General features: G+C 42.7%; 1 protein-coding gene across 4 annotated transcripts in view; it reads right to left on the bottom strand.

The window, feature by feature from the left end:
- Window positions 1–3,971: 3,971 nt before the first annotated feature.
- The window catches only part of UXS1 (UDP-glucuronate decarboxylase 1), a 131,221-nt gene continuing 122,048 nt past the window's right edge, over window positions 3,972–13,144 (bottom strand). For all 4 annotated transcript variants that reach the window (XM_045827590.1, XM_045827589.1, XM_045827588.1 and 1 more), the window contains exons 12-15: window positions 12,276–12,336; window positions 9,790–9,847; window positions 7,881–7,984; window positions 3,972–4,880 (exon numbers count right to left, since the gene is read on the bottom strand). In XM_045827590.1, coding sequence (XP_045683546.1) covers window positions 4,749–4,880; window positions 7,881–7,984; window positions 9,790–9,847; window positions 12,276–12,336 — 355 coding nt within the window. In that variant the 3' untranslated portion in view covers window positions 3,972–4,748. The remainder of the gene's footprint in view (window positions 4,881–7,880; window positions 7,985–9,789; window positions 9,848–12,275; window positions 12,337–13,144) is intronic.

Consider the following 13,144-nt stretch of genomic DNA (forward strand, 5'->3'; position numbering starts at 1 on the left):
ATACGTTTCTGGTATTTTAATAGGAATTGTGTTGAATATATTGATTACTCTGGCTAGTATGGACATTTTAACAATATTAATTTTTCCTATTCATCAGCACAGTATATGCTTCCATTTATTTGTGTCTTCTGTAATTTCTTTCTTCGGTGCCTTATAATTTTCTGAGTATAGGTATTTTATCTCCTTGATTAAATTTATTCCTAGGTATTTTCTTTTATTTTGTTTTTGGATGCAGTTGTAAATGGGATTGTTTTCTTGGTTTCCTTTTCTGATAGTTCATTATTGGTGTATAAAAATGCAACCAATTTTTGGATATTAATTTTATATCCTGTTACTTTACTGAATTTATCAGTTCTAGTAGTTTTTCGGTGGTATCTTCAGAGTTCTCTATATACAGTATTACATCACCTGCAAATGACAGTTTTACTTCTTCCTTTCCAATTTGGATGCCTTTTATTTCTTCTTGCCACTTAATGAACTCTTTTATTAAAGACTCTACCTCCAACTATGACTATATTCTGAGGTTCTAGGGATTAGGAGTTCAACATGTAAATTTTGGGTGGGACGCAAGTCAGTTCATACCACCGTATTATTCTGCTCCGAGACCTTAGGTCTCTAGTTGGTCTGCCCTTTTCTACCGACTTTCAAAGTCTCCTTATGTTTGTTTTGTATTTAATGTCCAGAATTTGACATTGTACTTAGGGGGGGAAATACATCTGTTTCATCTTCTTGTAAAGATGCATTTTTCCTTATTTTAGTGTCTTTAAAACCAACTTCTCATGATTGGTAAATGGTAAAGTCAACTATTTTGACTTCTGCATGCTGGGTCTTTATACCTTCACACTAGTTTTACTTCAAATTAAATGCATAAAAAATACAGAAACACAAAATTCAAAACGTTGCAAAATACTAAGATTTTAAAAAACATTCAAGTTCTTGAACAAACCCATTAACTGACATATTAGTATCTTGGGAAGTCATTGCTCCATCCTATCTGTTAAAAAGCAGAACAAACTGAAAAATCAGTAACTTAGATACACCAGAGAAAGTGAGGTCAAAAGACAAACTGCTGTCCCTCAGACTAGGACACTGACAGGCAAATACGGAGAATCACAACTTATAGGACTAGCAACCTACACATGAACCAGTGCCAGGGTAGGAAAATCTGAACTATAATCAACAAATTGCTGGAGGCTTAGTGTGGACAAGTCTGAGTTTAAAAATCCAGGGGAAGCCAGTCATAGGGAAACCCCACAATTTTGTTTTACCTCCAGGAGCTCAACTGAGTCCTCATAGTGAAGAACAGAGAAAAATCTCATGCCCCTAGAATGAGGAGGGAAAGAGAAACTATTCTGAACTACATCAGAGCACTTTGTTCTGCATAACAAGGCCTGCCCTCAGGAGGAACTAGTTAACTGATCTAACCTGCTAGGGAAAGGGAAATAATGTCAACCCCCCAGATGCTGTCTTACCTAAAGGGTGAATAAAAATTAAGATTGTTGATAATAAAATCCCCCACTCTTTTCCTTCCCATGGCACAACTGTAAATAAAACTGATACTTGTTCCCCAATACGGCTAAGGTACAAACAGAATACAAATAGGAATTTTTAATATGGAAAAAAACAGGTGGTTTAATCTCAATAATGAGACCAACAAAGTCCTATTGGGGTCTTGGAAACAATGTGCATCCCCACCCCCTAGAAACTGCGGTAGCAGTCTCAGGACAAGGCCATTTTTCAATTCTCTATCAAAGGTAACAATCAACTAACGAGAAAGTCCAGGTAAGGCACACAGATCACTTTAATATGCAAAGTGAAACCTTAAAACTCACAGCTCCTCTGCCCCAGGAAATCACTGAGGGCTTCCCAGATTTCCCTGGTTCTCTTATGAGACCAAATTGCAACTCACTCTACTGGGCAGACTGGCACTTAATACAACTTCTAGGTTAAGAACTAAGTCAAGCTCTCATAACTAAAAACCACTAACCAGAGGGCAGCTCATCCAGCACCAGGACCAGTGAAGGAAGACTCAACCAGGAATTGGAGTAGCCCCAATGATGAAGGAGTCTACATGGGGCCCATGGACTGGGCTCAATATCCACAAGGGTGTAGGTAAAATCCAGTCTCCCTGGCACATTCACATGTTTAACTTGAAGTTTCCATTATTTCCCTGGATGTAGTACCCATTCCCTGAGCACGAATTATTACCCATAACCCCTCTTCCCTTCCCTTGTCCTTGTTCCGTAAATTTTATAAAAACCGTGGGTTTTTACAAAAATTTTACAAAATTTTTGTACAAAATTTTACAAAAAATGTCAGAAGAATGAAACCGACAGCAGCATTCCAGCATTAGCAAGTAATAAGGTAGAAGAATTCTGGACCCTGGAGCTCTGGGGTACTCCCAAACTGTACCACACAGCCTTAGCTCCACACACCTCCCTCCCTGTCTATGCTCTGTCTTCAATGTACAGTCACCATTAGTAGTTTCCAAACAAGCTTCTCAGTTCTGTTCATCAGAGCTTAGTAAAAAGTGTATCACTTGGTTCCAGCCAAAATAATGACAATCAAAAATGAGAAACCATCCTTGAGTCCTCTTGTCTTCCTCTCACACCACATCCAATCTGGCACCAAATTTTGGTTCCAGAATCTTTCTAGGAATTGAGCATGGCAAATAAAATCACAACTTCTGTAGGCTGGCCCAGAGATTCTGATTAGAGAAACATCTCAAAAAAAAAAAAATCTAGACACACACACCACACACACACACACACACAGAGGGATCTGGCACAAATAACACCCCATTTTTATTACAAAATCTTAAGCATGTAATTCTGCAACACAATAGTAACATACTTATCTATGCAGCAGAAAGAAAGAAGGAGCTCCCACCCTTTGGGACAGCATGGGTGGAACTAGAAAGCATTATGCTAAGTGAAATAAGCCAGGTGGTGAAAGACAAATACCATATGATCTCACCTTCAACAGGAACCTAAACAACAAAACAAACAAGCAAAATATAACCAAAGACACTAAAACTGAGAACAGACTGACAGTGACCAGAGGGTAGAGGGGAGGGAATTTCAGGGGAAAAGGGTGAAGGGTTTGCAGGAACAGGTATAAAGGACACATGGACAATAACAAGGAGTGGGTGGAAATGGGAGGGAGGTAGGGAGGGCTGGGAAGGTGGGCTGGGATGGGGGTAAAAGGCAGAAAACTATACTTGAACAATTAAAATTAAAAAAGCAATAACATACTTAAGCACACCATATGACATTTTAGGTGAAATGTTGAAATTAAAACTATAAATTATTACACCCATACTATTACCCTACCAACCACACTCAAGCAGGCCTTCTGCTGGACCCTGTATACTCCAAGGTGATTTTGAAGGATAAGCAAAATCCTGGTTAGTTATGGAAACAGATATTCTGGCCAAATGCTTGATGCTTTTATTTTCTTAGTGCTAGTTCAGGTTTTGTCCATATCATGCAGAGCCAACTGAATGCATTGCTTTAATTTACTGCATTCTTCTTCCTGTTGTTATAAAAGGAATACAATAATCTAAACTCTGAACCTTGAAAGAAATCTTAATCAAAGCGAAAGCCCTCAAAGTTTTCTCTCAGGACTCTAGTTCACAGGCACTTCTTTTTTTCCATCTGGTCTGTGTTATCACAAAAGGGCACGCAATGACTGCACCCCTGGGTGAGAGCTGAAGATCTCTCCACAGTACATTCAAGAGTGAGCCAAAAAGCATATAAATGTTTTCAATGTTCACTCATCATATTACATATCATACCAAAATGGACATTTTCAGAATTTAAAAAGTTAAATTCTCCAATATTTTTCTGAAAGCAGAAAGCCAGCCAACCTTTAAAACCGCAAGTTTCAATATTTTATTAAAATAGCATATTTAACCACTGTAACCAAGAATACCTTAACTTTGTCCCCCACCCTACCCCACCCCACCCCAACCCAAATATGCAGCACAACACAGTAGTGATTTCAAATATCCTTGATCATTTTAACCAGCAGAAATACTTCAAAGTCAAGTCTGCAAATAAAAACTGGACCTTGAAAAAATCCTGAATTAAAAGAAACATAAAGCTCTCAAACAGAATTCTTTCATCCACCTCAAGAATAAATGCCGGTGCACCATCCACCTGATGATACTGTTATTTTTTTCTTTATGCACAGCAAAATGTCTCATTTATAGGTACCACTTCTATAAATAAAATCGGCATTTTCACCCCATTTAATGTTCCTTTTCAGCTTCACAAAGAAACCAGTAAATAAAACTGTCAACGACAGTCACAACATATGCTCTCACAGCAAGATAAAAAACTTGAAAATATGCAGATGCAGCTATGCTATTTTACATAAAAAGACAGATTTACTATATTTTGCTGGGTATAATGCACTCCCGTGTATAATGCGTGCCCACGTTTTTGCACGCATTATACTCAGGATCGTTATACTCATGTACAATGCACATCCTTATTTTCCCTCAAAAATCAGGGCAAAAGTGCACATCATATATAACAAAATACAGTAAAAAGTGCAAGGCAAAATTTGCAGGTTTTTGAGGGGAGTTTTAGGCACATCCATTTCTTTAAAGCAAGTTTCAGAATAAAATTCCAGTTTGTTCTTCATGACACCTGTTTAAGTCTCTCTTTGAGAAAAATAAAAAAGAAGAAAAAATATATCCCATCAGTGTGAAACAGAGAGTCTTGGTCCCAAGAATGAGGTTTTCAGTTGTGGCGCGTCCGTCCTTTTTTAATTCTTGCAGGCTTTGGTTTGGGGATGTACTGATTATTTGCCTGGTACTCAAGTTCTTTCCGGAAGTAGTGAATTGCTTTGTTTAAACCTTCTTCCAATGGGACCTGTTTAAAGAGAAAATGAGAGTAGGGAACTAGGTGGCTAATGAACAAAACAACAGACTGTCCCAGACATCCCAGGAAGAAGTGTCAACTTGAGGTCATAGCACAACCCGTGGGTCACAAGGGCAATAGGGCTGAGTGGGAGAAGCCAGTCATCTTTCCCATGCACCCTTTGGAACGTCTGGGGAAATCTGACAAATTATACTCCAGATTGATATAAAATGAGCTCTAAATCCCCAGAGATCAAACTACTTCTTGCAGGCTTGGTGTCTACTCCAGTTGCAATCAGTCACAAAGATCACTACTAAAATAATGCACACATGCACCTTTGCTTTGAGAAGCACCTGTACCTGATCCACGCACTTCATTCTCCCACGTAACATTGACCCTTTACATTTTTACCCCCACTGACATAAGAGGCTGAGTCTGAGAGGGACCGAAGGACCTTTAGGCAATCTTAACTTGGGGCAGCCCTACAGCAAACAGGAAATAGAAATCAAATCAGCTGCCCACTAAAAGAACAAAGGGAGAAGTGAGAGGGAGCAAGATACGTGTTTCCTTGGTGGCAATGGTTTCATGTCAAAATTTATCAAGTTGTACATTTTAAATACAGGCAGTTTGCTGTATGCCAATCTCAACAAAGCTGTTAAACACATATGACTAAAGCTTCTCTGGATTAGATCTCTTAAAATTTTCTTATGAATTAAACTACTAGTAGGAACAGACTAGTGGTAGTTACCTTATACTCCAAATGTTAGAATATTATACATTTAACTCCAGACATAAAAATACCCACTGTATACATACTTCACGTAAGTTATGAGCAATAATTACTATGTAGTAAATGTGCATTTTAATTTTTTTCAAAATATTTTTTTTTAGAGAGGGAAGGGAGGGAGAAAGAGAGACAGAGAGAGAGAAACATCAATGTGGGGTTGTTGGGGGTCATGGCCTGCAACCCAGGCATGTACCCTGACTGGGAATCGAACCTGCGACACTTTGGTTCGCAGCCTGCATTCAATCCACTGAGCTACGCCAGCCAGGTCAAAATATTTTTTTTAAAACATAGGTTCTACTTACAAAGTGACCAATGGCAAATTTCTTCTAAATATGAAGACCTGTGCTCATTGTAACTTGTCCTGTACAGCTGGTATGGTTACAGATTAGATTTTGTTAAGTCTGGGCATAATCATATTTTTATTTCCTTCAATAAGTTTCTATGGCCTTCAGCAGATGACTTAAGACTTGTAGATCAAAGGATAAACTATGGACAGGACTAGAATTCTCACATCTCTTTAAGGTTCAACATTCTACATTTCTACTCACTTAGTTCTTGAGTTCTCTGAAGAGCAGCAGAATATATCACCCCAAAATATAACTGTAGGAGTTCAAGACACATCACCCAATCTGCCACTTTGGCACATTGATGAGTTTGAGCTGTAGGCAATTGAACAAAGAAAATGCAGGGAGAGACTTTCTCTGAATTTCCCTTTTCTGCCTAAAGACAAATCCTCCAAAAAGAACTCAACAGCCATAAATCCCTCCCAGGGAGTTTTGTCAACCAGGGAGGACTGACTTATTATGGCACAGGACACAAAAGTTGTCACTGGATAAACTTTGTCACAAACCACCATTAACCTCCCATCTATTCTTTTAAGGGACCTCCTGTCCCGCTGCCCCTTCCCTCCTTTTCCTTCTTTCCTGAACCTACAACCTTTTGGTTAATGGGATGACACTCCAACCAGCTGAGCGAGGGCTCATTCATCTTTCTTAAAAATCATTTACTCTGCCCTAAAAGGCCTACATTTCCTGTCCCCTTTTCCTACAAAGGTGGTATTTAAGCCTGAATTATAAGCCACCTCTTTGAGTTACTCACTTTTCCCTGGTATCCCCCATGTATACAAGAGGTAAACATGTTGATAAAGATTTTCTCTTATTAATCTTTTATTACTCAAGTCTCACCTGAGACCTCAGAAAGGTAGAGGGAGAATTATTTTTCCTCCTTTACATTCCTTACTACATACATTTTCTAAAGGTAAACAGCTTTGGACTATGCCCCTCCTCTCTGTACCTGTGCCCTGACATGGAGGAGCCTTAACCCACAGGGCCATGGCTTTATTGGTTCTATATTCATTGAGACCTGTTGTGTGCTAGGCTCTGCAGGAACTGCTTGGGCTACTGCTACATATAAGCTTACATGTCTCTGTCCTCAACGAGTGCAAATTCTAGCACGGCCCACAGGTGGGTGGTGGGGGAACGTGGGGAAGGAAGGGGAAGCAGAGAAGCAGAGGCAATGGCAGAGACATGAGAGCTGGTAAAGGGGTGAGGCTGGTCCTGGGGATGTGGTCTCTCAGGAAGGCCTCTCTAAGGACATGGCCTCTGAACTGAGACCTGAAGGGCAAAAATGCAGCAGCTATGTGTAGCCTCGGGGACACACAGCCCAAGAGGATGGACACTCTAGACTAAGGGAGAACTCTGCAGCTTCTTGCAGGCCACAAGAGTTTTGGTCTAAGTGCAACTGTCTGCCTTAGACTATGGAGGTACAGCTTTTTTCTCACCTTCTGTCTCTCACACTTCCCCCCTGGTGTTCCACCTGTGTGGGAACTGGTGGGATTTGCTCACCCTGGTTCACAGCAACCTCACCCAATCCTGCACGTGCAAAGACATCCTGGGCCATGTGGAGACAGGCAGGCCAAGCAGGGCTATACAAAGCCCACAGTGCATGCAGCCATCACTCTCAACATTGCTTTCACAGATGAAGCTGTGTGTGTGTGTGTGTGTGTGTGTGTGTGTGTGTGTGTGATTTCGTGAAAATGATATGAAAAGCCATGTGGCTTTTCTTCAAGCCAGTGGCCTGGATAAAGCCCTACATCTGGTCTGCGCAGATGCTTAGGCCTACCTTGCTCCACCAGGGGCTACCCAACAATGGTCAGTGCCTGTGAGGACAGAGATGTGGGACAAGGGGGACCTTTCTCCCCAAGGTGACAACTCCCCGACACTTACCACAGGCTCCCATCCTAGCATCAACTTCGCTTTTTTGATGTCTGGTTTTCTTTTCTGCGGGTCATCCTGGGCTTCAGAGAGAAACTGAATTTCACTTCCACTACCTGAGTTGTTTAAAAAGAAGAAAGAAAGAAAAGATAAAAGAGCATCACAAACCACCAGGGATGTGACATTTTACTAGATCATCAGAGTAAAATCCCATCTCTGCAGTGAATAGGATACAGGTTGTGTGACACATCCATCCTAGAGTCATTCAGCTGCCCGAGGGACTGCACTTCTGTCCCCACTCGAGCTTGGTGAGGGGCAGGTTACTCTGCCTCTCACAGGCCCGAGTGAAACTCCAGGGCCAGACCTGCACAGCTGGCTTCAAGGCAGACCACCCACCATCAGCTAACACAGCAGGTGTGCCATCGAGCACAACTTCAAAATGGCAAATGTGGTGTGTGGTTAAATGTGGTGTGCAGTTGTCTATGATGATGCTGCCCTGACTGAGCACCGGGTGGTCATGCCCTGACAGGGCCCTTGCCTGGAATCAGGCTGGTCTTTAACTCACTTAACCAGTAGAGTTCAGGAGGAATGACCACGGGCCAGTTCTGGGCTGATATTTAACGAAGACCTGGGCACTTAGGTACCTGCAGCAGTGGAGGAACCCTCAGTGGAGGCCAGCCCTGTCACAGAATCGCTGCTTTCAGCCACCACAGTTTTGGGTGGTGTGTCGCACCGCTATTCACAGAAGCATGGTGGTTACACTGCAGCCCACTCAGGTTTTAGGCCAGCACTTCTCAGACTTCAACATGCAGATGGGTCACCTGAGGGTCTTATCAAAATGCAGATTCTAATCCAGGAGACAAGGGTGGGGTGTGTGACCCAGCATTTCTAACACGTGTCTGGATGATGCTGAAGATGCCGGCCACAGGCCTGACTCTGGAGAGTGGCCTCAGTGCCACATTCCTGTTATCTGAGCACATCCTTCCCTCACAGCAGCAGGAACAAACAGATTTTCAATGGAATAACTGGGGAAATGGATCTGAATGCAGGCTGCTGGAGCCACAAGATGCTGCATTTTATGTCTAAGCAGGATCACCTCCTCACCCACCCAGCTGTCCAGAGTGGATCAGAACAATGCTGGTAAATGACAGCTTAATGCCAGGATGGACAACCCTGAAGAATCCACCCAGCTAAATGTGGGTGTGGCAGCCACTTCAGAACATACTACATCACGTTCATCCCCAGCTTAGCCCCCAACTATGGTCCAATCTGGTTTTGTCTGGACCCAAATTTCTCAATCAACCCTGGGAAACGGATACCTCGCAAGAACCAGATTTCCCAGAGCTCCAGTCTGATGATGAGACAGAGGGGACACCCAGGGCATGTCTGCTACCTGAGAGCTGGTTGAAAAATCACAAACTTCTATGGCTGAAAAGCAGACCCTTGGATGGGCCACTCGGTGTCTGCACTGCCTCCAAACTTCATGGCAGGCTGGCCATAGGGCTCAACACAGAGCATGACACTGTGAACAGGTTCTGTCAGAAACACAGCTGGTGTGACTCTCCCCTGCACTCTGAAGGTCTACACTCAGCACTGCCATGTCTGAAAATCAAACAGCCGTCACCTATGCAGGATGATCAAACATCAGGTCTCAAGCACTGGGAACAAAGCTATACTTTTTTTGCTCCACAAAGAACTGCAATTACAAAGGTGAAAAAACACACCTCCTTCCCCAGCCTCCTTGGTCTTTCTTTCCACTTCTTAATTAAAGAATCAGAAAACAATTAAGTGCTCCTGATAGAGTTCTACTTTTTACCCAATTTGATTGGCTTGTATTAATTACATATTTTCCACTCCAAGTGTTTTGACTGACAGGGTAAGTGCAGGCAGCTTCACTCTGGAAGGCATTTGTCCTACTTACCAACAAGGTTTTTAATTAACTGAGCAAATTCTAGGATTGTGTGTTCTTCTGGGTTGCCCTAAGGAAGAAACAGGTTCTGGTTATAAGTATAACGGCAAAAGCAGACACGGCCCCCCAACCCCACACATGCATGTCTTCAAAAGTGTCATGGGTCAACTCTGGCATCTCTGGAAGTCTACAGGCCCCTGCCTCATGTTTCACTGGGCGCTTAATTGTTCCAGATGATGGCTACTCAACATGGCAGAGTGCTGAACATCACCTTTGTCCTCTAGACGAACGTCTGGTACAAGAACGGTACACCTTTTGGCAAGGTCAAGAATATCTAATGTGAACACACATTCTGTGGCAGAGTTACCATGACAGACAACTTCCATATCTAACCACAGTGTCACTCTGCACAAAAGTTTGATCTTGCAAAATTAGCTTTCCTAAGGCAATTTATTTCTGTCTGGGTGCACTGTGTGAACAACTTAAGTAATAAAGGCTTTGCGAACTCACATATAAAAGCCGTGGTAGAAATAAAACGCACTCACAGATGAGGGCTCTGGGCAAGCTGGGGGGCAGGGGGGTGGGAAAGACATGACATGGTTTACAAAGTAAGCTGACTTTGGGGGGGCTTTAAGGAAAACCATTTTCTCCTTTTCCTCCTTCCATTGCCCACTGCAGCAACTACTGCCCCTCTTCTCTTCCCAAGCTCCTCCTCTGGTTCCCCATTGTAAGAGACCCCCATGAAGTCTGGCAGTTACGTATCCTACATCCTCTTCATTCCCAGTTTCCTAGTATAGTCTGCAGCTGGAAGGTAAGAAGCAGGAAGGGACCCTGGGCCTGTTATGAGCACAAAGTAAGGGCTGATTTTAGTATAGCGAAGTGACAGGCATCTGGGAGAAAGCAGCCCCATCTTTATCAAGAGGGCTGGTGGACAGTCTTCAGACTGTGTTTCTACAAGAGATGTGAATTCCCAAACATCCCTGTACAAAAGCCCCCAAAGAGAGGAAAGAAAGAACGTGGTCAGGAACATGGTGTCTAAAGAAAAGTGAGGACCGAGGACACACAATTTAAAGGGCTTGTAGAGAAAATACAAAGTAAGGGTGACATGTCTTTCACAAAGTGTTAGGGCGGTAAATACTCAAAGCGCACTGAGGCTCACAACACACCTCTCATTCTCTTTTTAACTGCATGTTTCTTCAAAAGCACATCAAAGAAACAAGAGCTGGGTATTTGCAGCCACCTGTACCCATGAGTTGGTCACCATTTCCACAAGGAAGTGACCGCTCCAAGACCCATTCTCTCCTATGTGGTAAGAACCTACTCCAGCTCAGTGAAATATGAATGCTAGGGAACATGCTTAAGATTTCTGGCTAAAGAGAAAAAAGTACAAGGAAAAGCTTTTGAGTGAAGTAGTTTCCAGGAAATAAGCAGATATGGCCATACCTGTTTGAAAACGCTGTAAGAAGTAAGAGAGGCAGTGTGGGAGAGGCACCCGAAACAGACTTTGCGAAGCTGACGCTGTCAAGGTAAGGCAGTGCTCAAGTGGCTCCCTAGGGGACTAAGGGGCTCTCATGCCAGTTGCCATCAACAGAAGCAGAACATCTGGATGCTGGACAGTCTACACTGGATACCTCATATTTTAAACGAGATGGGGAAAAAAACATTCAGAGACAGTGACCAAGAGGGTAAGAGAGTTCCAGCATGACATGTGACATGAACTCTGGCCGAAAGAGCTGGAGAGAAGAAGACTCGGGGTGGGGAGCAGGGGGCGGGCGCGGTATGACCATACCCTTTCAGTCCTTACAAAGCTTTCACACTGCAGAGGCACCAGACCAGCTCTGAATGGCCCTGCACACAGAGAAGGCTGGCCAGCAGATGCGCATATAGAGAATGAGATTTTAGTCATAAATATAAGAAAAAGCTTTCTGTTGGCCAGTACTGGCCAAAGACAGAATGACTTCTTTTGGGAATGTGAGTTCACCAGTACTAGATGTGGTTAAGGCCAGGCAAAATGACCTTACAATCCTTCTGACACGGAGATTCTGGGACTACAGGAAGCGATGTAGGAGCACAAAGGTGGTCTGCACGGCTGAATTACAGAGGTAACTGGAAAACTGTCTTAACCACCTCCGTCTTCTCTAGTCTCATTTAATCATGTCTCATAAGATGATCTGTATGTTAAATGATGGCAAAGAGGATGCAAACAAAAAAATGTCCATCTACTGCTACCAAAATGCCTTACAAATTACTAGGTGGACAGAGTTGGTTTAGTGTTGATTACATTATTCATCCATGCCTTACAGACATTTTTCTTCTTTACAATTTCTTTCTTTGTTCTATTTTGTATTTTTTCTCTCTGGTATTCAGCAAGCAACAAACACGCATGCCCTAAGTGTGCTATAGCAAATAAAGCAAAACCTGATGTTTTTCATGGTTTCACAAAGAATGAGTGAGCCTGTGACCTATTTTGGGATGGTGGGAAGAGAGGACATACTCACCAGGTTGACGGGGCTGCTGACATTGCTGTTCATCAGAGCCACCAGGCCATTCACCAGGTCACTAGGAGAGAAGGGAAGGCCAGCTCAGGCGCCTTCTGCCCAGCATGCAGGTGCTGAGTATCAGACACAAGCCACCTCCCAGAAGAAAACCAAAACCCAAATGGAAAATTGGATGTCAAAATAAAACCCTGCAAATAAGAGGGATTTGAGAATGCTGAGGTACTCATGGATGAAATGACGGGGCCTGTGGAATTTGCTTTCAGTGGGTGGGCAGGAGGTGGCTAAACAGGATGGCAGCCAAGTGATGGGGCTGAGTGCTCTACTTTTGTAAATGTCTGGAATCCTTTAACAATAACAAAACAAAAATAAAATAGGCACACACCCAAAAAGGATGGAGTTGATACAAATTTCTGATGAAAGTCCATGTGACATGGGAATCCAGGTAGTCGGCCCACACGAAAGCAGATAATTTCAAAAACTAAGATCCACTGAAACAAATGAACTCCCATTATGTGAGTCCCACACGGGCAAAGCACAGATAAAGCCAACAACACTAAGTGCTGAAATAAACCAAAACACTCTCCCAACTCCTTCAATCTTCAATTCAGCAACCCGCACCCAAAACGTCTCTTGTGAAACGGTTAGAGGTATCTGGATGTTTCAAATGAATCGTGATTGACTGGGCCATGAAGGTGAAGATAAGTAAGCAAATTTTCGCTTACCAAGGATTGTTTCTTATTTTCAGAAGCTTTAAAGTGTGGCTCTGTTAAAAAAAAGTTACTTCGTAAAAATGACACCTCATTGCTATACACAAGTACTTTCTCTGAGTCTGTTTCCATCAGCTATAGTGCTTATAAGACTTCTAAAGC

The sequence above is a fragment of the Phyllostomus hastatus genome, unplaced genomic scaffold, assembly GCF_019186645.2.
Source record: "Phyllostomus hastatus isolate PE091 unplaced genomic scaffold, TTU_PhHast_1.1 phas_scaffold_78, whole genome shotgun sequence".
Lineage (NCBI taxonomy): Eukaryota > Metazoa > Chordata > Mammalia > Chiroptera > Phyllostomidae > Phyllostomus > Phyllostomus hastatus.